Source organism: Rutilus rutilus, assembly GCF_951802725.1.
Source record: "Rutilus rutilus genome assembly, chromosome: 8".
In the NCBI taxonomy this organism is placed as follows: domain Eukaryota; kingdom Metazoa; phylum Chordata; class Actinopteri; order Cypriniformes; family Leuciscidae; genus Rutilus; species Rutilus rutilus.
Window position 1 is genome coordinate 1828138 of NC_140222.1, and position 23690 is coordinate 1851827.

Here is a 23690-nt window from a genome sequence, read left to right on the forward strand (position 1 = left end):
AGCGGGAATATCAGTGTTATTATAGAGCGGGAATATCAGCGTTATTATAGAGCGGGATTATAGAGCGGGAATATCAGTGTTATTATAGAGCGGGAATATCAGCGTTATTATAGAGCGGGAATATCAGCGTTATTATAGAGCGGGAATATCAGCGTTATTATAGAGCGGGAATATCAGCGTTATTATAGAGCGGGAATATCAGCGTTATTATGGAATATCAGCGTTATTATAGAGCGGGAATATCAGCGTTATTATGGAATATCAGCGTTATTATAGAGCGGGAATATCAGCGTTATTATAGAGCGGGAATATCAGCGTTATTATAGAGCGGGAATATTAGTGTTATTATAGAGCGGGAATATCAGCGTTATTATAGAGCGGGAATATCAGTGTTATTATAGAGCGGGAATATCAGCGTTATTATAGAGCGGGAATATTAGTGTTATTATAGAGCAGGAATATCAGCGTTATTATAGAGCGGGAATATCAGTGTTATTATAGAGCGGGAATATCAGCGTTATTATAGATATCAGCGTTATTATAGAGCGGGAATATCAGCGTTATTATAGAGCGGGAATATCAGCGTTATTATAGAGCGGGAATATCAGCGTTATTATAGAGCGGGAATATCAGCGTTATTATGGAATATCAGCGTTATTATAGAGCGGGAATATCAGCGTTATTATAGAGCGGGAATATCAGCGTTATTATAGAGCGGGAATATTAGTGTTATTATAGAGCGGGAATATCAGCGTTATTATAGAGCGGGAATATCAGTGTTATTATAGAGCGGGAATATCAGCGTTATTATAGAGCGGGAATATCAGCGTTATTATAGAGCGGGAATATTAGTGTTATTATAGAGCAGGAATATCAGCGTTATTATAGAGCGGGAATATCAGTGTTATTATAGAGCGGGAATATCAGCGTTATTATAGATATCAGCGTTATTATAGAGCGGGAATATCAGCGTTATTATAGAGCGGGAATATCAGCGTTATTATAGAGCGGGAATATCAGCGTTATTATAGAGCGGGAATATCAGCGTTATTATAGAGCGGGAATATCAGCGTTATTATAGAGCGGGAATATTAGTGTTATTATAGAACTGGAATATCAGCGTTATTATAGAGCGGGAATATCAGCGTTATTATAGAGCGGGAATATCAGCGTTATTATAGAGCGGGAATATTAGTGTTATTATAGAGCGGGAATATCAGCGTTATTATAGAGCGGGAATATCAGTGTTATTATAGAGCGGGAATATCAGCGTTATTATAGAGCGGGAATATCAGCGTTATTATAGAGCGGGAATATTAGTGTTATTATAGAGCGGGAATATCAGCGTTATTATAGAGCGGGAATATCAGTGTTATTATAGAGCGGGAATATCAGCGTTATTATAGAGCGGGAATATCAGCGTTATTATAGAGCGGGAATATTAGTGTTATTATAGAGCGGGAATATCAGCGTTATTATAGAGCGGGAATATCAGCGTTATTATAGAGCGGGAATATCAGCGTTATTATAGATATCAGCGTTATTATAGAGCGGGAATATCAGCGTTATTATAGAGCGGGAATATCAGCGTTATTATAGAGCAGGAATATCAGTGTTATTATAGAGCGGGAATATCAGTGTTATTATAGAGCGGGAATATCAGCGTTATTATAGAGCAGGAATATCAGTGTTATTATAGATATCAGCGTTATTATAGAGCGGGAATATCAGCATTATTATAGAGCGGGAATATCAGTGTTATTATAGAGCGGGAATATCAGTGTTATTATAGAGCGGGAATATCAGCGTTATTATAGAGAGGAATATCAGTGTTCTTATAGAGCGGGAATATCAGTGTTATTATAGAGCAGGAATATCAGTGTTATTATAGAGCAGGAATATTAGGCTGCTGTCACTTTAAGAGCTGCCGGATCCAATATACTGATACACATGAACACAGAAAACAGAGTCTCTCGCTTCAGTGGTTTAAAGTCATATTGAAATGCTCACAGAGGAATCGATAAGAGGAATCGAAATTTTAATTTTATAATAAGTATCTGATTCCTGACCTCAAGTAATAAAGACCCACTGAAACAAACTCACAGTATCAGGCTGCTAATGCTAACGCTAACAGGACATGTTTCTCACAGCAGTGTGGAGATGACGGAGGACGAGGTCGAGGTGAGTCTCTCTCAGAGAGAGAGTGTGTGTTAGATATAACATCCCCAGACGTCACTAACACCTGTGAACACACACACAGAGCGCGTTTACCCAGTTTGCACTGGGGTTTCGCTGTGACCAGTACACGCTAACGCAGCGGCTTCAAGCGGAGCGTCACGAGCGTGTCGTCGCGGAGGAGAATCTGCAGAGAGAACTGCTGCACACCAGAGAGATGCTACAGGTACAGCAGAACACACACCTGAGACTCTGCTGAGCGTCGCGAGGGCATTCTGGGTATAGTGATGAAGTTAAACTCATAAATCTGGCGCACTTTGAGAGTTTAAAATGAAGAGCTCCAAACCATATTCAGTGTGCAACGTGAACAACGTCAGTCACTTTAACAGGGACTCAAACCTCTTTTTAGTTGTGATATAGTGTCTCAGTCTACATTACACTACACACTACTAATAATATAATTATTAATTCCTATGACAATAATATATGGAAGCTTGTTTCCAACACAGAATAAAACATTTTAAAAGATAATCTCACAATTGCATTTATATCTCGCAATTCTGACTTTATATCACGCAATTACAACTTTATAACTCGCAATTACGACTTTATAACTCGCAATTACAACTTTATAACTCGCAATTACGACTTTATAACTTGCAATTACGACTTTATAACTCCCAATTACAACTTTATAACTCCCAATTACGACTTTATAACTCGCAATTACGACTTTATATCACGCAATTTTGACTTTATATCACGCAATTCTGACTTTATAACTCGCAATTGCGACTTTATATCACGCAATTCTGAATTTATAACTCGCAATTCTGACTTTATATCATGCAATTCTGACTTTATAACTCGCAATTCTGACTTTATAACTCGCAATTCTGACTTTATATCATGCAATTCTGACTTTATAACTCGCAATTCTGACTTTATATCACACAATTCTGACTTTATAACTCGCAATTCTGACGTTATAACTCACAATTGCGACTTTATATCATGCAATTCTGACTTTATAACTCGCAATCGCGACTTTATATCACACAATTCTGACGTTATAACGCGCAATTGCGACTTTATAGCAAGCAATTGTGAGAAAAAAGTCAGAATTGCGAGATTAAAAAGGTTTTTTCTGTGGCGGAAACAAGCTTCCATAGTAAAAGTCATAAATTGTAAAAACAAATGCACTGAAAAATAAATTAAACTTTCATAACTTTTTGTCCTAATTTCCACACATAAGGGTATAGAAATGAGATAAACCCGTGAAATTTTATTTTAACGAAAAATGCAGTCGAGCTTTTATTTTGGCGGATATCAAGTTTACCAAAGCGTCTCATTACAAATCTAGTGAAATCTCTCACAGTGCATTATGGGTAATCTCTAGCCGTTGAACGTACATCAGTTGTACACTCATTATTGCGGTGCATTGTGGGATTGAATGAGTGCACTCAATAACGTGGTTTCGGAAACCACAACAAATGGCCGTCCCCTCAAACAACGTAATTTTGTGTGTATGTGTCCGTTCAAGCGCAAGTAAACGCGAAAGAGGAATCAATTCGGTGCCTTTCGCCTCTTCTTCTGCATTTAAAATCGTTGAATGTGTAACTTGGCAAGACAAAACACAAGTCCAAATGATAAACGTTCACTCTATGATGGTTAAACTTAGCAGTTAGTCCACGAATCTCATGCGTGCCGAAGCGTGGGGCTGCTGACCCGTGCTGTTGTGTCTTTAGGGGGCGGGGTTTATGGGAGAGTGGGTGTGGTCAAAGTACAAGTGGGCGGGGCTAGTTCAGTGACTGACACTGCTCACAGTTCGGATCAACTACGATCCTGTTGTATCTTTAGTGGGTGGGGTTTATGGGAGAGAGGGTGTGGTCAAAGCACAAGTGGGCGGGGCTAGTTCAGTGACTGACACTGTTCACAGTTCGGATCAACTACGATCCTAATAATTAATGAACACACTTATCATTATAATTGCTAACTTGCAAAATATGGAGAAAAATCCTGTCCCCAAAAATGGCAAAAATGTTGGTACTCAAAAAGTGCTTCCCTACATGTTATAAGGGTTTGTGCTGTCCTGCAGGTGTTGTATGAGCGTCTTCCAGATGTGGACAGCAGAGAGATGGTGGAACAGATGAAGAACAACCTGCAGATGCTGGAGGGCAATGTGGACAATGTTGTGAAAACAGCAGAGATGCTTGGAGCCGCACACCAGGTACTTCACATCACAAAACCCGCATAGACCGTTTATAAACCTTCTCATAACCACGTTTGCGCATCAGGAAGCGCGTGTCAGTCACGCCGTGGAGATGATGTCGATTCACGTGGAGCATCTCAAGAGACGTCATGCTTCAGAGAGCGAGGAGATGCTGGAGGCCAGGAAGATGCTGCAGAGGATGAAGCGTCGAGTACACAGCGACTCCACAGGTCAGTGCTGCCCCCTAGTGGCCTGGAGGATAAATAAACCTGTAGGGGCCGCTTACACGACACCATTTTCAACTAAAAACGTAAAACTTTTTATGGCCGTTCATTGACACGACAACGCCGTTTTAGGTGCCTGAAAATGTAAACTTTTGAAAACGGGGATCAGTTCTGCCCTCTAGTGGCCTGGAGGATAAATAAACCTGTAGGGGCTGCTTACACGACACCATTTTCAACTAAAAACTTAAAACTTTTTATGGCCGTTCATTGACACGACAACGCCGTTTTAGGTGCCTGAAAACGCAAACTTTTGAAAACGGGGATCAGTTCTGCCCCCTAGTGGCCTGGAGGATAAATAAACCTGTAGGGGCCGCTTACACGACACCATTTTCAACTAAAAACGTAAAACTTTTTATGGCCGTTCATTGACACGACAACGCCGTTTTAGGTGCCTGAAAATGTAAACTTTTGAAAACGGGGATCAGTTCTGCCCCCTAGTGGCCTGGAGGATAAATAAACCTGTAGGGGCTGCTTACACGACACCATTTTCAACTAAAAACGTAAAACTTTTTATGGCCGTTCATTGACACGACAACGCCGTTTTAGGTGCCTGAAAACGCAAACTTTTGAAAACGGGGATCAGTTCTGCCCCCTAGTGGCCTGGAGGATAAATAAACCTGTAGGGGCTGCTTACACGACACCATTTTCAACTAAAAACGTAAAACTTTTTATGGCCGTTCATTGACACGACAACGCCGTTTTAGGTGCCTGAAAACGTAAACTTTTGAAAACGGGGTTCAGTGCTGCCCCCTAGTGGCCTGGAGGGTAAATAAACCTGTAGGGGCCGCTTACACAACACCGTTTTCAACTAAAAACGTAAAACTTTTTATGGCCGTTCATTGACATGACAACGCCGTTTTAGGTGCCTGAAAACGCAAACTTTTGAAAACGGGTGTCTGTGCTGCCCCCTAGTGGCCTGGAGGGTAAATAATCCTGTAGTCTTACATAATCAGAGTTTTCTTCAAACAGATGACCGGGACCTGTTCAGACATTCATCACAACAGGTAACTGACCATGATTGAACTATTAGACTAAATCAGTGACTCATGCATATCTCTAGACCTTACTTTGCATATATAAAGAGCTAGTTCACCAGACTAAATAAATGTAAACTTATGATCTACCCACCTTCATGTCATTACGAACCCCTTTTTCTAGGTTTATGCCACTCTTTTAGTGACCAAATGTCTTTTATGTTGTTTGGAGCTTGATAGATGTAATGACTATGAGCTGTAATTAACATTTGTCTTGTATTATTCTGAAATGTGTTTAACCATAGCCAATACGCCGCAGGGTAAGCGTCACATTACTCCCGACTCAATCTGAGGTATGTTTCTGGATCATATTCCAGCGTTTGCTTCTGGTCTGATTGTGTGTAGGTTTTTACGAGATTTTTTATCGCTGCAGTTGAAGCATCTAGAGGCTTCGTTTCTGGAGAGCTGCGAAACCAGTGCGAACGCAAAGCCTGATACGCAAGCAGACATGAGGTAAAACTAGACTAGACTAGTAGCTTAAGATTTATTTAACTAAAAAATATGACTGTTTCCTGTGTGCGTCTCTCAGACAGGAAGTAGTTCCAGTAGATTCTCCTGTGAACAGTCTAAACCAGTACGAAGACAGTGACAGCAGCATGTTTCAAAGGTAAAACACGTGACATATGTGACCCTGGACCACAAAACCGGTCTCGAGTCGCACAGGTATATTTGTGGCAATAGCCAACAATACTTTGTATGGGTGAAAATTATAGATTTTTCTTTTATGCCAAAAATGATTAGGATATTTAGTAAAGATCATGTTCCATGAAGATATTTTGTAAATTTCCTACATGAGTGCATGTGACCGATCTTTGTATTCGACAGTGGGACGCAAATGTGCCATCGCCGTCGTTATTCTCCAATCAAACCCAAAGAAAGTTCATGTGAGGGGGAGGAGTCAGAACAAGGGGAGGAGTCAGAACGAGGGGAGGAGAACCCTGAACTGTGCGTTTACAGTCATGTTCATCTTAATTTATGGACATAATTCAGACCACTGACATGTGATATGTTTGCAGGTGTCTCGTGGCACATCGGCGCCCCCTGGTGTCCTGGAGGTTTCCATACGGATGGATCGTCAGAGTGATTTCGCTCGTGTTCGGTCTGATAATGCTGATGGTGACTCTTTTATATGTATTCGTGAGTGTTTGTATAAATCACTGATGGTTTAGTGTTGTTATTAGATCTTAAAGGACTAGTTTAGGTATGAATAAACACTCTGTCGTAACTGAATCATGACTGTTTCTGTTTTGGGTGGCTTGAATTGAGTTTGAGTTTGAGTTTATTTGACATAAAAAGTAGCAATACAACATTTAAGGATAACACAATGAAGTTGTATTAACTTATTTCCATTGTGGTCCTTGATTTTTTTTTTACGAGACGAGTGTCATTGATTTTGGGTTTCCACCAGGTGGCGCTAGTGAGTCACACTCACTCATTCAACCATAGACAGCAGATGAACGTAACTGGATTATAGAGTTAAATTCACTTTAATCCCTATGAATGTGGCTGCTCGTGTGTCCTGAACGCAATACAAACAGGTTGGCATTAAATATTCTTGTTTATTTCGACTGAATGTCCTCCTTTCTCCTGAAACAGGTGCAAAGCCATGGCAACAGATTAATTAACTTTAATTAACAGTATTCAAATTCATTGAGAAGCTTAGATCGACTGATTCACCAGGTGCTGCTCATTTCATGCTGCTTTCATTTGGATTGTTAGTAATGGTAATGAATGCATGAGAGACATTAATATTCATTAATGCAGTTTAATAGAGGCGTCAAATAAGCCTGATCTGGATGAGATTAAACTTTCTTCTTCATTCTGCTGAAGTTATACAAACTCGTACAGACGTCCGCTAATGATCTCCTGTTTCCTGTCCTGTGAATTTCAGGGCATCTTAACCCCGCCCACATTCTTCTGCTCAGCCAATCACATCTCAGAATGAGAAACAAGATCAGGAAGTGCTCTTAATTTTCTGCTCAGCTCATTTTAACCGGATTAAAGCGGATTAAAGTTTCTTAAACGAACATCTACTGTAGAAAAAGATGCAGATCATCATCTAGGATAAAATATTTACCACTGAATGTTTTTGTTGATTTAATGGTTTTATAAAAATTAATTAAATTAAACAACGTAACAAGGATTATTTGTAAAAGTGATTTTATAATCAAATTTTTTTTACTTTGAAAAACAATGTGCATGACATAAAATAATGAAATGAATAATATATTATATTATATTTTTTGTTTATGAAATAATTACTTCATATATTTTGTAAACAAAGTAGGCTATTGAAAGAATTACAATTAATTCACATTTATTAATTTAAGTTCTATTTATCAGTATATCACATTAGGCCATTGTATTGGTATGCATCAAAAATAAATTAATACGTTTATTTATAATTAAAAATCATATAATCATTTATATGTGTGGTTTGTGTGTCATTTATATGGCAATAAATACGTTTTAATATTATGTAATTATTATAATATTATGTAATATAATCTCGGATGATTATGTGTAATCGTTGTGACTGAATTATGATGTGATGATGTGTGAAATGACGTGCTGTGACGTCACGCTCACGGACTGAACATGTGCAGGGACTCGAGACTCGATGTGATTAAACATGAGACTGCAACTCATGGAGATTCATGTGTTCAGCAACTCTGGGGTCAATATGTCTCGCTTTAGAGCATAATCATATTATCAACAGATATTATGCATGTGATTATACACACACGGTGCTGATAAGCAGAATGAACTCAAGCATAATACAAAAACTATATTAGATTATAAGACACTCACTGTAATGATACAGTGCGCACCTGTTCACCCAGGCGAGTCCGCGCGCGTGCACACACACACACACACACACACACGCGCGCGCGCGTGTCAGCAGTGCTCAATTACACGTTAAGCTGCACACATCGCAAGCACATGTTCTAAACCACCAACATGTAATTAAAGCTGCCTGTTTACATGTTGTTTTGAGAGAAAATACACTCTTTTGTACAACATTTACATTGCTGTATATAGCCTACTATAGGCTACTTTATTTCCAAGTTATTCCCCAACTTACACCAAAACTAATAAAACAATTTTTCCCCTTCACCATTAAAGTACAAAGGCAGCATATTTAACGACATATATCATTTGCCACTTGATCTGAAGCGCATAATTTGCAGGGGAAGGTTACTGTGATTTTTAAAAAATGTTTTATTAATGCTTTAAACAACAAAACAATAAAACATACATTTTGGAGCCAGGGGACCAAAAAATTAATAAAAAAATAAAACATTCACAAAAATACAAGACCTTTGTATCCAAATTAATTACAAAAGTCTCCTTATTCACACTGTTATCATACTTTAAATATCGAAAAAATAAACAGTACATTTTCCTTAATAAACATAGACACCTCATACCATAACTTTTTCAAGGAAGGTTATTGTGATTGGCTCTCAGGTGCTCGCGGGTGACGTCACTCGCCTCGGCCCCGCCCCCCGCGCGCGCTCATGAAGCTGAAGCGAGCGCGTGAGAGTTCAGGTAGATGCTCAACAACTGCGTCTCCTCCTCATCATCATCACCATCACTCCGGTAAGAATGGCTTCTTCTTTCATATGAATTATCGTGTCTCTGAGAGCTCACACGTGATCATATTTCTGTTTATTCTAAACTCAGTATTTCAACTTTTGTGAATATTTTGACATTAAATGTTAAAAGCGCTAAAGAGAACGACATTAAAATACCAAAGAAAAATGTAAATGCATTCGCAAAATGTATATAAATATATATAAATGAATATATAATTATTCTTAACTATTCAAATGTGTGTTAACAAATGATCTGGGTAACATTGTATCGAGTAATAATGTTTGTCAGTGTTGTTAAGTGACGCTTTATTAAAGTATTAAAGTGTTAATGCATTAGCTAAAATTAACTGTGCATTCATTAGACTTTGTTTTACTGTTAGTAAAAATACAACTTACTTAATATGGCTTGCTCATGTTTGTAACAAATACAACTTTTGTTTCAATTACTATCAGTTAAGATTCATAAATGCTGTAGAATCATTGTTCATTGATAGTTCTTATACTGTAACGTTAAAGTAAAGTGATTCCAGGTATTAAATGCATTAACCCACATAGAGAGGTCAGAGGTCAGAGATCAAAACTCTTCTCAGAAACGCACCGGGATTCATTAGCGCGACCTTCTCCACCTTTACATAAGATGAAGATTATGACCATGTGATGGTTTCTGTGATTAATATGACAGATGTGTGTGTTTCAGGAGTCGGTGTGTGAAACTCGAGCCGCGATGGGTCGGAAGGAGATCAACTGCAGCTGGAAGAAGATCACCAGCAACATCAAGGAGATCTTTGACTTCAAGGAGGTTCTGGGATCGTAAGTATGGAGCGTTTCATGATTTCATGACGAGACACTGAAGTTTCCTGAGTCAGGAGTCAGCTGAGGGTGTTTTTGCGAGCTTGAGCGCTATTACAGGATCAGAAGCTTTACTGCTCAGAGGAGACACATGCGTCTGAGCCTGAGACTCAGATTAACGGATTGAGGACCAGGGGACGTCTTTATCAATGAAGCTGTTCATCCTATTGAGAAACACCTGGAGGAACCGGTTAGCACTAATACAGGATATTATTCATCGTTTTGAAGTTTTAACACGCGTTACAGAGCATGATGAAATGTTATAAAGCTTTAAGAGGCACGATTATCTAGGGATGCACGATATATCGGCCACTATATCGGTATCGGCCGACTTTTTAACGTTATCGATATCAGCCATCATTTTAATATCGGTGCATCCTTGCTATTATCTCCTATGGCTCTTTATGAAGGGTTATGAAGCATTATGAGGCACGATGGAGCTTTTTGAAGTGTTATGAGTTGTCATGAATTATTACAAAGCATTATGAAATGTTATAAAGCTTTAAGAGGCATGATTATATAGGGATGCACGGTATATCAGCCACTATATCGGTATCGGCCGATATCGGTTCATTTTTAATGTTATTGTTATCGGCCCGATAAAAACATTTGGCCGATATATTAAAGCTGATAAATACTGTATTATTTCCACCAGCTGAGACGCTTCAGATGCGCACTGTTCAACATTATGGTTTTAAAATGCTTGAAATATGATTGAAATCACTTAAAAAAAATACAAATATGGTAAAGCACAACATGAGCAGCGCAAGTCTGTCATATCGGCTTCATAAAATTATAACGAGAACATCATAATTGTGCGTTTGGGACGCGGCTTTTAATGGTGAGACTTTTGTTTTTGTATCAGGCTCTCAAAAATTATATACAAATGTTGATTTTAAGTTTATCGGCCAATATATATCGGTTATCGGCTTTCAAATATTATCGGTTATCGGTATCGGACAAAATTGTAATATCGGTGCATCCTTACTATTATCCCCTATGGCACTTTATGAAGGGTTATGAAGCATTATGAGGCACGATGAAGCTTTTTGAAGTGTTATGGGTTGTCATGAATTATTACAAAGCGTTCTGAAATGTAATGAAGCTTTAAGAGGCATTTTAAGCTCTTACAACAGTTTATGAAGGGTTATGAAGTTTTATGAAATATTTTAAAAGGCTTTACTGAACCATTATGAATCATTGTAAAGTGTAGTGAAGCTTTATGAATCTTCATGAGTTGTTATTAAGGGTTATAAAGTGCTATGATGCTTTACGTCATTATACAGTAAGTTCTTATGACAGTTTATGAAGGGGTATGAAGCTTTATTGGGTGTTATGAAGCTTTAATAGTCAATGTACAGTAAGCTCTTATAACACTTTATGAAGAGTTATGAAGTATACTCGTAACATATAGATGTTATAGCTTTGCGAGGCTGTGCTGAGATATTACAAGGCATTGAGAAGTAAAAGGTCCTTATGAGGGGTTATGAAGCTTTCTGAAGCATTATAAGATGTTTTGAAGCTTTATGGGGCACTATAAGGAGTTATGAAGCTTTATGGGGCACTATAAGGAGTTATGAAGCTTTATGGGGCACTATAAGGAGTTATGAAGCTTTATGGGGCGCTATAAGGAGTTATGAAGCTTTATGGGGCGCTATAAGGAGTTATGAAGCTTTATGGGGCGCTATAAGGAGTTATGAAGCTTTATGGGGCGCTATAAGGAGTTATGAAGCTTTATGGGGCGCTATAAGGAGTTATGAAGCTTTATGGGGCGCTATAAGGAGTTATGAAGCTTTATGGGGCGCTATAAGGAGTTATGAAGTTTTATGGGGCGCTATAAGGAGTTTTGAAGCTTTATGGGGTGCTATAAGGAGCGCTATAAGGAGTTATGAAGCTTTATGGGGCGCTATAAGGAGTTATGAAGCTTTATGGGGCGCTATAAGGAGTTATGAAGCTTTATGGGGCGCTATAAGGAGTTATGAAGTTTTATGGGGCGCTATAAGGAGTTATGAAGCTTTATGGGGCGCTATAAGGAGTTATGAAGCTTTATGGGGCGCTATAAGGAGTTATGAAGCTTTATGGGGCGCTATAAGGAGTTATGAAGTTTTATGGGGCGCTATAAGGAGTTTTGAAGCTTTATGGGGTGCTATAAGGAGCGCTATAAGGAGTTATGAAGCTTTATGGGGCGCTATAAGGAGTTATGAAGCTTTATGGGGCGCTATAAGGAGTTATGAAGCTTTATGGGGCGCTATAAGGAGTTATGAAGCTTTATGGGGCGCTATAAGGAGTTATGAAGCTTTATGGGGCACTATAAGGAGTCATGAAGCTTTATGGGGCACTATAAGGAGTTATGAAGCTTTGTAAGACATAACAAACCATTATGAGGCATTGCAAAGATTTATGAAGCTTTACGAACCATTACAATGTTATGAAGCTTTAAGAGGCACCGTAAACTCTTAGGACACTTTGTGAAGGTTCATGAAGCTGAGGTGTTATGAACATGAAGCTTTATGTAATGTTATAAATCAGTATAAGGTGTTAGAAATCTTTGTAAGGCATTACTGAGGCATTTTAACGTGTTATGAAGAATTATAAAGTGGGCAAAATGCTATGAAGCTTTAAGAGGAATTATAATCGTGTCATTACAGAGCATTTCAAAATGCTATGAAGCTTCAAGAGGCATTATAAGCTCTTATGACACTTTTTAAAGCGTTTTGAATGAAAGCAGGTTTAATTATAATCGTGTCATTACAGAGCATTTCAAAATGTTATGAAGCTTTATGAAGCATTCTTACAGTTATGAAGTGTTATAATGCTTTATGGGGCGCTATAATGTGTTAGGAAGCTTCATATGGTAAACTGAACTGTTATGAGGCAGTGTAAAGTAATATGGATCTTTATGAAGTGTTATGAAGCTTTATGAGTTGTTATGGAGCATTACAAAGTGTTAAAAAATGTTATGAAGCTTTAATAGCCACTATAAACTCTTATGAACCTTTTTGAGGGGTTAGGAAACATTATGAGGTGCTATGAAGCTTTTTGAAGTGTTGTGGAACTTCACAGGAATCTATAAGGTGTTGTGTAGCTTTGTAAATTACTGAGCCATTGTGAGGTATTGTGAAGTGTTATGACGGTTTATGAGTTGCTATGAAGCACTGTAACACTGCGACACAACACATTATGAAATCTTGTGACACTTTATGTAGCAGTATGAAGTGTTATGAGATGTTTCCAAGCATTATGAGGCACTACAAAATAATCTGCATTATAATGCACCAGAAGCCGTTATGAAGCTGTACGAGACAGAATAAGGAGTTTCAAAGCTTTGCAAGGCATACTGAGGAATAGAGAAGAGTTAATGAATCATTATGAAGTGTTATAAAGCTTTATGAGTCATTATGAGGCGTGCAGTTTTTAAGTTGATACTCAGAAATGCTTGTCAGGAGTTCGTGTGAGCATTAGTGAGTCATCTCTCTCTCTCTCTCTCGTTTTGACACCTGTCAATCTTCATCAGCAGGGGAATGACACAGACATCAGAGAACATCCTGACACTAGTTAATTAAAGGATTACCGAGACGGTGAATGTAAATGGGTTTACGAAGCTACACCAACACGGGGACAAATCTGTCTCCAAAAGAGAAATAACGAATCTTTGTTAAATTTTCTTGTTAATTCGTGAATTATTCTTATAATCTATGAATTATTTAATAACGTATAGAATGAGTGTCATAATTGGCTCCTGTACACATTCATGTGGATTACAGCATTGATTTAAACTAAAGCATTACAGATTTGACTTCAAATAATCATTCGATCATCATGTTCTCAATCTCAGTCTGTGATAATCTCTGCTGTAGGAGTGTGTTTTCACACACACATGGTTTGACAATGTGACAAACATGATGAGGACATTGCCAGGTGCTTTCTGTGTTGTTCTGGGCGCTTGCAAGGTATTTCTAAGGTGTTCTGGATTAGATGCATTGTGGGTAATGAGTCGTTAGGGGCGGTACTGGGTCTCTTACGTAACGCTCAGTAATCCTCGTCCTAGGACAGCTATTTAAGATACACCAGGTGAGTTGAAGTCTTTAATGAACGACCTGGACACACACACACAGCTGTGCCTTGTGCTGAGAGATTAGTGCTGATCTCAAACTCACTCGCTGGGGCTTCAACATTCATGTGTTTCTGCAGGGGCTCGTTTTCTGAGGTCTACCTGGTGAGAGAGAGAAAGACCGGGAATTTCTACGCCCTGAAGTGTGTGAAGAAAAAACAGCTGCACCACTCCAACCTTGAGAACGAGATCAAGGTGCTGAAGAGGTACGAGACAAAACAACAAATCTAATCATCAGAGATCCTGATCACAGATTACAGACCATAAACAATACAGGCCATTAACATAAAGACTACAGAACAATATCATCAATACAGCAAACATCACAGGCCATTAATATAAAGACCATAAGCCCAATCACAGTCATTTTGGCATCATTCCATTAACTTTGTTGATGCAGTATATGAAAACAGTTTCGCCTATCACCACGAAATCTATAACTTTTTTGTTTGAAGATGATACGATTTGATTTTGGTGAAAATTGGACCAAAGGTCTTGGAGGAGTTCGAAAAATATCAAAATGGCGGACAGGAAATTTGGCTAAATTTGACAAAATTGGTATCTATGTTCTCAGCATGACCCAAGGAATCTATTAAGACCAGTTTCATTACAATAAGCTAATTTAGTCAAAGGTTTTTAGCATTTTTGGAAATTTTGTCATAACTTTTGACCACAAGGTGGCGCTGCACGGAAACTTTTTGAGCACCATCAGGGCATGGCGTCGTGGACACAAACCAAGCTTTGTAAAGAAACGCCAATGTTTGTAAAATATAGCATTTTACGACACAATTCTAAATGGCCGACACCCCAAATGGCCGATATGGGAAAATTGGGTATTGTTCGAGTTTTGTGATTTTTTTTTTTTTGGCCAAATCTTTCAGAAGTTATAAGCAAAAAGAGCCATCTTTCATATCTCCTGACCACTAGGTGGCACCACGCCGAAACTGTGCAGGTAGCCTCAGGTCATGGTTGTCATAACACACACCAAGGCTGAATCCCAAAAAATCACAGAACTCTCACTGGTGCAGCATGCCGAGTCGAACGATACCCAATTTTCCCATATCGGCCATTTTTGGTGTCGGCCATTTTGAATTTGGCCGTAATTTGCTATATTTTACGAACATTGGCATTTCTTTACAAAATTTGGTGTGTGTCTTCGGCACCATGCCCTGAAAGTACTCAAGAAGTTTCCGGGCAGCGCCACCTTGTGGTCAAAAGTTATAACGAAAATTCCTATTCACAGACGCAAACATCACAGATTAAAAACTACAGACCACAAATATCACAGACCATTAATACAAACACACCTGACTCCACATATAGACCGCCAACCCCTAAAGCATCTGACACAACACTACAGACCAACACCAAACACCATGTTCTGGATTCTGAAGTCTCTCTCTCTCTCTCTTTCAGGATAAAGCATGATAACGTGGTGGGACTGGAAGATTTCTACGAAACGAGAACACACTATTACTTGGTCATGGAGCTGTACGTGTTTGATAATGCCTAAAACATACACACAAACAGTCTTTTTTAGCGTGTGTATTAACTCGTACATGTCTGGGTGTCTGTGAAGGGTGTCGGGCGGAGAGCTGTTTGACCGTATTCTGGATCGAGGGGTTTTCACGGAAAAAGACGCCAGCCGTGTGATCAAACAGGTCCTGGAGGCCGTTTCCTACCTGCACCAGAACAGCATCGTCCACAGAGACCTGAAGGTGAGAGAGCTTGATCTTCTCATCCATCTTCTGTCGAGGTTTTAATTAAAGACGACCTATTATGCGTTTTACACGTTCAATTCTCATGGAAAGTTCTGCAAAGTTCCAGTTATACTCTATATAAGCGTCACTGTTTCTAAAATCTCCCTGAAACGCCTCCATTGTAGTCTTGAGTTTCTTCCGGGAACGAACACGTCACAATATTCCTCATTTAAATAATTCATACGCAGAATAAAGGGGCGGGGCCTGGTTGAGTTAGTTAGTAGTGTATTAAACTGGCGGTTATGGTAAGGGGCGGGATGTTTCCCAAACACACTCAAGCGCTCGACCAATCACAACACACTGCTCCAGCCGACCAATCAGAGCACAGTGTGCTTTTCAGAAGGAGGGGCTTCATAGAGACAGGAACTAAACAGGAGTGTGTTTCCCGTACAACGACGTAACTCGCTGCTTTACTACTATAGCACGATGCATCGTTGAAGAAATCAACTAGCGAGTCACGACTGTTTCCCGAAACTGTACTGTCGCAAATTGGTCGATCAACAACGTTGGTTAATGATGTCACACACGTGGTGGAGTAATAACTACTTTTAATGAATCTGTTTGAGATCAAATTAATGCGAATAAATTACGGACATGTCATCTGAGGATATGTCATCTGTCATCTGTTTTATTTCCAGATTCAATCATAGTCTCGTTCTTACGCACTAGAGCTCGTTCGCACATGCGCACTCTTCAAAAACTTTGCTTTAAATCTTTTGACAAATTAAAAGACGTAAATTACATTTGCATGTATTCTAAATAAAAGATACAAATTGTACTGAATGTCAGCTTGATTATTTTGCTCAGGATAAGGATTTATTGAGTCCACATGTCATGCAAACAAGAAACTCTGCTTATAGTAGAGCCTAAAACTAATATCAATGGTGTAATAGGTCCTAAATGTTATTAATGTCCACTGTTTTATCCGTCTGTAGCCGGAGAACCTGCTGTACTACAGTCCAGAGGAGAACGCTAAGATCATGATCAGTGACTTCGGTCTGTCGAAGATGGCGGATCACGGTGTGATGTCCACGGCCTGTGGAACACCAGGATATGTTGGTACGAACGCTTTTACTTCTGCTGTTAGATTGCCTGTAATGGTTATGATTCTCATTATGGTGATGATTCTCATTACTGTGATGTTACTCATTATGATTCTCATTATGGTGATGATTGTCATTACGGTGATGATTCTCATTACTGTGATGTTACTCATTATGATTCTCATTATGGTGATGATTGTCATTACGGTGATGATTCTCATTATGGTGATGATGATTCGTATTATGGTGATGTTTCTCATTACGGTGATGATTCTCATTACGGTGATGATTGTCATTACGGTGATGATTCTCATTATGGTGATGATTCTCATTATGGTGATGATTCTCATTACGGTGATTATTCTCATTACGGTGATGATTGATAATTCTCATTATGGTGATGATTCTCATTATGGTGATGATTCTCATTACGGTGATTATTCTCATCAGCTCCCGAGGTTCTGGCTCAGAAACCGTACAGTAAAGCAGTGGATTGCTGGTCTATCGGCGTCATAACGTACATTCTGTGAGTCTGCCGTCATTATACACACTCTTGCGATCCGGTCAGGTGTGTTTTTCCTCAAACGCTGATCTCTTCATGTGTTTGTTTAGGTTGAGTGGATACCCGCCATTTTATGAGGAGAATGAAACACGCCTTTTCTCCAAGATCATGAAGGCAGAATATGCGTTTCACTCGCCGTACTGGGACGAAATCTCTGAGTCAGGTGCGTCTGAAACACTTTACACACGCTGTTATTACTGCCCCCTGTAGGCCATCAGCTGCAGTACAACATCAAACATGGGTCTCTTTTTAAATTGTTAGCGTGTATTCTTAGTATGTTAAAGGTGCATTGTGTAATATTTAGGAGGATCTGTTGACAGAAATGCAATATCATATTCATAACTATGTTTTCAGTGGTGTATAAAGACCTTACATAATGAACCGTTATGTGTTTATTAGCTTAGAATGAGGCATTTCTCTCTACACACACCGCGGGTCCGCTTACATCGACATGTTTCTACGGTGGCCCTGAGCGGACAAACGCGTTTCGTCACTATGTTCTTCTTCATGATAAGAAGCTTCAGCTAAAGTCAGCGGATCAAACACTGACACAATGATGAACAAGTAACAATAATATTCCCTTATCGTTTTACTGAATAATAAAGTAAACATAATTTCTTAATTTATCTTTGCAAAGAGACCTCATTGTTTAACTGGCTACTCTCTGCTGTCTCAGACGACGACATCACTTCCTGTCGGCCACCGTAACTCCTGTTGGGTGCAATTCACATCCTCACCACTAGATACTGCTAAAACTCACACACTGCACCTTTAATGTTAGTATGTATTGAAAATCTTTGTGAATAATATCTGATTTGTCCTGTTTTCTGCAGCGAAGGACTTTATCAGACACATGCTGGAGAAAAACCCTAATAAACGCTACACAACTGAACAAGCGCTCGGTCATCCATGGTGAGATACACCTCGGAGAATCCCAGTACAGTTTTACGGCCTGTTTATATGTGGACTGATGAACTGAGTCATGAATACACATGATTAACATATTGAATCATGAAAAAAAAAAATGCAGATCACGATTAAACAAATATACAACCTGCTTCAACAATAAACATTCTGATTCATTACTATATTGACTTATTAATAATTCATGAATAAATTTACTTACGTGTGAATTAACAGACAAATGTTTATTTATGAAAAACTTCATGAATAAACAAATGCATAGGAATATGCTGATTCATAAATAAATATACAGATTCACGAATAAACATTAATTTTGCAATAAGCATGTTGATTCATGGATTCATCTATGATTCATGAAAATCACATGATGAATAATCATTCTTATTCATGAATAAACAAATGTATAAATGAACATGCAGATTCATAAATGTATGAATAAACATGCTGGTTCATGAATAAATGAGCTGTTGTTCTCTTTATGCAGGATAATTGGAGACACGGCGCACAATGACAATATTATTCAGTCCGTCTGTGAGCAGATGCAGAAGAACTTTGCCAAATCCAAGTGGAAGGTGAGAGAGCAGATCACACACACACTCCAGGGCTGTCAAAGAACATCTTTCATTTAGAATATTTTGTCAAATTTAAAAACAAACTGCACATTCGAATTTGCACAAATAAACAAACCGATTTGTCAATAAACTTACTAATTCATTACCAGATTGACCTATTAATAATCAAACATACTTTATCATGTATAAATGTTTTTTTTTAAATGATGAAATACTTCATAAACTAATGTATACAAATATGATGATTCATAAATAAATATACTGATTCACGAATAAACATTATTTAGAAAAAAACAATGTTGATTCATGAATAAACTGGTTCATGAAAATACATGTTTGATGAATCATATTTATGAGTAAATAGATAAAAGCTTGCTGAAAGATAAAAACATCTGAGCGTCTGCTGTTTGTGATGATCAATATGTAGATGTAGTGAGTAGAAGTGAGTGTTTCTGAATGGAAGTGTTGATGTAGTTCATTACGCTGTGTGTTGAAGTGTGTTTTCTCAGGTTACTGATGCACTTACATAATGTGCAAGGAAAATTAGGTTACAATTGTGCATAAAACTAAGGAAATTATATTTTATTTAAGAACAATTGTTAAAGATGAGATGCTTGATTTGGTTTAGATTTGCTCATTGCGCCCTCTTGTGGGCATAGGAGACAATACAGCACTGTTTTCCCCTTTAACATTAAGGATTGCCTTTAGAATTCGAATATAATTTGAATTCTGCTAATATTTAAGAAAGAAATTCGAATTGAGCTTTTCAGATATTTTGATAGCCCTAAAACACTCCTGTGTCGCTGTGTGAATGACTCTATATTCAAGTATTCAATACTTCAATCAGCTCATTGATTCTGAATTCAATTATTACATTGTTTAAATTAATACCTTTTTTGCTAACTGTGATTTTGTATTTGTAAATTTCTGAAATACATAACTTAGACAGTTTCCCCTGATAACAGATCACTGTAAATTGTAATGCGTAAAGCTGCTTTGAAATGATGTGTATTGTGAAAAGCGCTACACAAATATTGAATATATGAGCATGTGTGTGTTTTAGCAAGCCATCAACGTGACGGTGGCGGTCAGTTACATGCGACGTCTTCAACTCACTCACGCTGACCCTGAGGTCACGACCCCGAGCCCGACCCCGCTGATCGAGGTGCTGGACGTCTCGTCTCCAGGCCCCGCCCCCAGCGAGCTGGACACCAATGGGAACCCCTCGTGCAGTCACATGACCCTGTCGCCTCACGCTGATGTCGTCAGGGGGCATGGCCCGCTCAAGGCCTGCAACAGCGAGCCGATGCACGCGCTGGTCATCTCTGAGACCGGTCAACACGCGTACCACTCAGAGTCGGACCTGTGTGCGTCAGACTGCGCCGCTAACAGGTGATGCTAGCGTCAGATACTGCACCAGATACACACTTTTTAATATCTTTTGTTATTGACATCTCTCTCATGTTCGTTCACCATCCTGGGCCATTTTCACTGAACAATGCATTCTGGGGTTCATGAAGAATTCATGCAGTCATGCCTTTGAATTTGGAACATCGAACAACATAATGAACATCACAATTCCCAATCAGCATGTCTAGTTTTACGGTTGTTCCATGTTCGAATCACAAATTTGAGAAAGTTAATACAAAAAACTTAAGTAGCAAAAACTGTGTTTTATTCATTTCAATGAATCAATTCATAACTCTGATTCAGTGAATCAATTCAGTGACTCAAGTAGTTGTTTTGTAAATTCAATCTATTTGATTCTGTGAATCGATTTATTTGTTTAGCTGAAATTTCAATGAATCAATTCATAACTCTGATTCAGTGAATCAAGTAGTTGTTTCGTAAATTCAACTCAGTGAATCGACTCATTTGATTCTGTGAATCGATTCAGTTGGATGTTTCAAATGAGCAGATTCGGTGAATCAGATTCACAACTCCCATTCTATGATTCACTGGCATCATCACTATAACATGTTTCCTCAAGTCTCCATGTGGCACGTCTCATTTTTGTGAATAGTTTAATGCAACAAGTGTTGATAAATATTTCTGTTTATAACTATATTGCAGTTTATGGCTTTTAAAATGTACATAAATATACATACATGTAAATACTTATTTAAAACTTGCTTTTATAAGTGATTGTACTGTTTTCAAGGCCTCATGAGTGTGTTCTGTGTGTCTCAGGTCGGACAGGATGATGTGTGGCTCAGATGGGCGTGGCCAGACCCTTCAGACCGGCGTTTGCTCTCTGATGTAATCGTCTGACTGACAGCTGTCAATCAAATGAAGTGAGTATCCACTCAGGCCTCCGCTTTAACCGTCACGTGATCGTGAAGGTGTGTGTGCAGGGTTTGTGGGTAAAAATCAACTGTGGCGGGAAACACTGTCAAATCATGAACCAAATTGGCGTATTAGTTATTATGTTTACTCACTTTGCTGGGGAAGTTCATGTAAGACAAATCTCTCTCTCTCTCTCTCTCTCTCTCTCTGTCTCTCTCTCTCTTCTCTCTCTCTCTCCTCTCTCTCTCTCTTCTCTCTCTCTCTCAGATGGTGTTTATCTGAGCGTCGGCTCGTCCCGTCACACGTCGGAGCCACAGACCGGGTCAAACGAGTGCCAATCGCACACACACATCCGCTTCTCAAAGCTTCATCTCGGCCTGGACGACGTGTCAGTGTGAAGAGACTGAGAGCGTGAGACCGGACGCTCTGTTCGTCGTATTATTTCACCTACTGTCTGCATATACATGTACAGTAGTCATATTTACACCCGTGGTGGGCTGATCAGGGTGCATCATGGGAAGGGCGGATCACATGTGCCACAGCTGTGTGTTTGAGTGTGTATAAATACTGAAGGACTGTGCTTAAATATTATTTTCTTATTTAAGGACTTATTAATCTTCGCTGTTATAATCTCTCTGTTTGTGTTTTATATGTGCTTATAAGATCACTGTATCTAATGTCAGTAAATGTGTATTATCACAGACCCCTGCTGTAATCATAAACACACTGCTGTATTGACATCATCAAATAAAACTATTTACACACCAACTTCAATGTGGGCAAGTTTAATTCAAGTACAACATTTAGAGCAAGTTTAGAAAATCAAGTTTATTCAAAGACAATAATGTGTGTCATCAGTGTTACTGTTGTGTGTTAGTTGTGTGTCATCAGTGTTACTGTTGTGTGTTAGTTGTGTGTCATCAGTGTTACTGTTGTGTGTTAGTTGTGTGTCATCAGTGTTACTGTTGTGTGTTGTGTGTCATCAGTGTTGTGTGTTAGTTGTGTGTCATCAGTGTTGTGTGTTAGTTGTGTGTCATCAGCCCTGGCACATGTTCAGACTGGTGACTGTTGTGTGTTGTGTGTCATCAGTGTTGTGTGTTAGTTGTGTGTCATCAGCCCTGGCACATGTTCAGACTGGTGACTGTTGTGTGTTGTGTGTTAGTTGTGTGTCATCAGTGTTACTGTTGTGTGTTAGTTGTGTGTTATCAGTGTTGTGTGTTAGTTGTGTGTCATCAGTGCTACTGTTGTGTGTTGCGTGTCATCAGTGTTGTGTGTTGTGTGTCATCAGTGTTGTGTGTTAGTTGTGTGTCATCAGCCCTGGCACATGTTCAGACTGGTGACTGTTGTGTGTTAGTTGTGTGTCATCAAGTGTTGTGTGTTAGTTGTGTGTCATCAGCCCTGGCACATGTTCAGACTGGTGACTGTTGTGTGTTAGTTGTGTGTCATCAGTGTTGTGTGTTAGTTGTGTGTCATCAGCCCTGGCACATGTTCAGACTGGTGACTTTATAGCGAATGTCGTCTCTGAGTTTCTCCACTATAGCGTCCAGGCCGGTCAGTCGCGAGCCGTTCTCCTCCAGCTCTGTCGCTTGCTGCCGTATGGACGCTTCTTTATCTGAGAGACACAAACAACACGAGCGGTTACCATGGGTAATGTGTGTGTGCATGACAGTATGACATAATTTAATTGAACTTTTAGTACCAAAAACAGTTTTTGTGCTGAGTTCATTCAACTGACTCTGATTCAGTGGATCGATTCCTAACGTATTCAAACAGTCAGTGAATCGACTCATTTGATTCACAGATTTGAATAAATAAATCAAATCGACTCACTGAGTCAATCGAATACACCAATTGATTCAAATGAACCGATTCAGTGAATCAAAAACTGATTCAGAACTCTGATTCAATGATTTGTTCACATCATCTCTAAAATGTCTCGCAATCACTCACAAAACCACACAATCGGTAATGTGTGTGCCTGACATTATGGGATGGATGTTTTGTGGGCGTTACCTTTCAGAGCCTTCATGATGTCAGAGGTGTCCGTCATCAGAGACTCCGCCTCCTCCTGTAGCTTTAGTAAACGAACACCATCTTCCCCTGCCTGAGTGTTGTCAGCCGCGGCTTGTTTCATCCGCTCAAACTCGTCTCTTAACGCCTCCAGCTCCTACAAACACGTTTGTTAGCATAATTTGTTAACACACAAGTATTCATTACTTCAGTCAGCTTATTGTTTCTGCATAAAATTATTACGTTGTTTAAAATAATAAATTTTTAGC

General features: G+C 39.0%; 3 protein-coding genes across 4 annotated transcripts in view; 2 read left to right on the forward strand and 1 right to left on the reverse strand.

Moving 5' to 3' along the window:
* The window catches only part of LOC311296022 (uncharacterized protein), a 10557-nt gene extending 1299 nt beyond the window's left edge, over window positions 1-9258 (forward strand). The window contains exons 3-14 of one of the 2 annotated variants that reach the window (XM_084417652.1): window positions 2151-2181; window positions 2261-2401; window positions 4274-4405; window positions 4473-4617; window positions 5641-5675; window positions 5951-5998; window positions 6079-6158; window positions 6235-6312; window positions 6531-6650; window positions 6722-6842; window positions 7114-7243; window positions 9177-9258. In XM_084417652.1, coding sequence (XP_084273778.1) covers window positions 2151-2181; window positions 2261-2401; window positions 4274-4405; window positions 4473-4617; window positions 5641-5675; window positions 5951-5998; window positions 6079-6158; window positions 6235-6312; window positions 6531-6650; window positions 6722-6842; window positions 7114-7179 — 997 coding nt within the window. In that variant the 3' untranslated portion in view covers window positions 7180-7243; window positions 9177-9258. Of the gene's footprint in view, window positions 1-2150; window positions 2182-2260; window positions 2402-4273; window positions 4406-4472; window positions 4618-5640; window positions 5676-5950; window positions 5999-6078; window positions 6159-6234; window positions 6313-6530; window positions 6651-6721; window positions 6947-7113; window positions 7244-9176 lie in introns of those variants that run through there. The other variant, XM_084417653.1, reaches the window with a different exon arrangement.
* Window positions 9209-22183, forward strand: camk1ga (calcium/calmodulin-dependent protein kinase IGa). Its single transcript, XM_084417651.1, has 13 exons — window positions 9209-9308; window positions 10002-10114; window positions 14345-14470; window positions 15681-15755; window positions 15844-15982; window positions 16960-17083; window positions 17518-17593; window positions 17680-17792; window positions 18463-18541; window positions 19038-19125; window positions 20189-20517; window positions 21316-21419; window positions 21679-22183. The coding sequence occupies exons 2-12, from the start codon at window positions 10029-10031 to the stop codon at window positions 21386-21388; spliced, it is 1308 nt and encodes a 435-aa protein (XP_084273777.1). The 5' UTR covers window positions 9209-9308; window positions 10002-10028; the 3' UTR covers window positions 21389-21419; window positions 21679-22183.
* lamb3 (laminin subunit beta 3) overlaps window positions 22183-23690 on the reverse strand; it is a 21896-nt gene continuing 20388 nt past the window's right edge. Inside the window, exons 22-23 of the mRNA XM_084417650.1 lie at window positions 23425-23578; window positions 22183-23023 (exon numbers count right to left, since the gene is read on the reverse strand). Coding sequence (XP_084273776.1) covers window positions 22884-23023; window positions 23425-23578 — 294 coding nt within the window. The 3' untranslated portion in view covers window positions 22183-22883. The remainder of the gene's footprint in view (window positions 23024-23424; window positions 23579-23690) is intronic.

Coding starts and splice junctions, on each gene's coding strand:
- camk1ga (XM_084417651.1), top strand. CDS start 10,029: ATGGGTCGGAAGGAGATCAACTGCAGCTGGAAGAAGATCACCAGCAAC. Junction 15,756..15,843: donor TATTACTTGGTCATGGAGCT/GTACGTGTTTGA, acceptor GTGTCTGTGAAG/GGTGTCGGGCGGAGAGCTGT. Junction 17,084..17,517: donor TGGAACACCAGGATATGTTG/GTACGAACGCTT, acceptor TATTCTCATCAG/CTCCCGAGGTTCTGGCTCAG.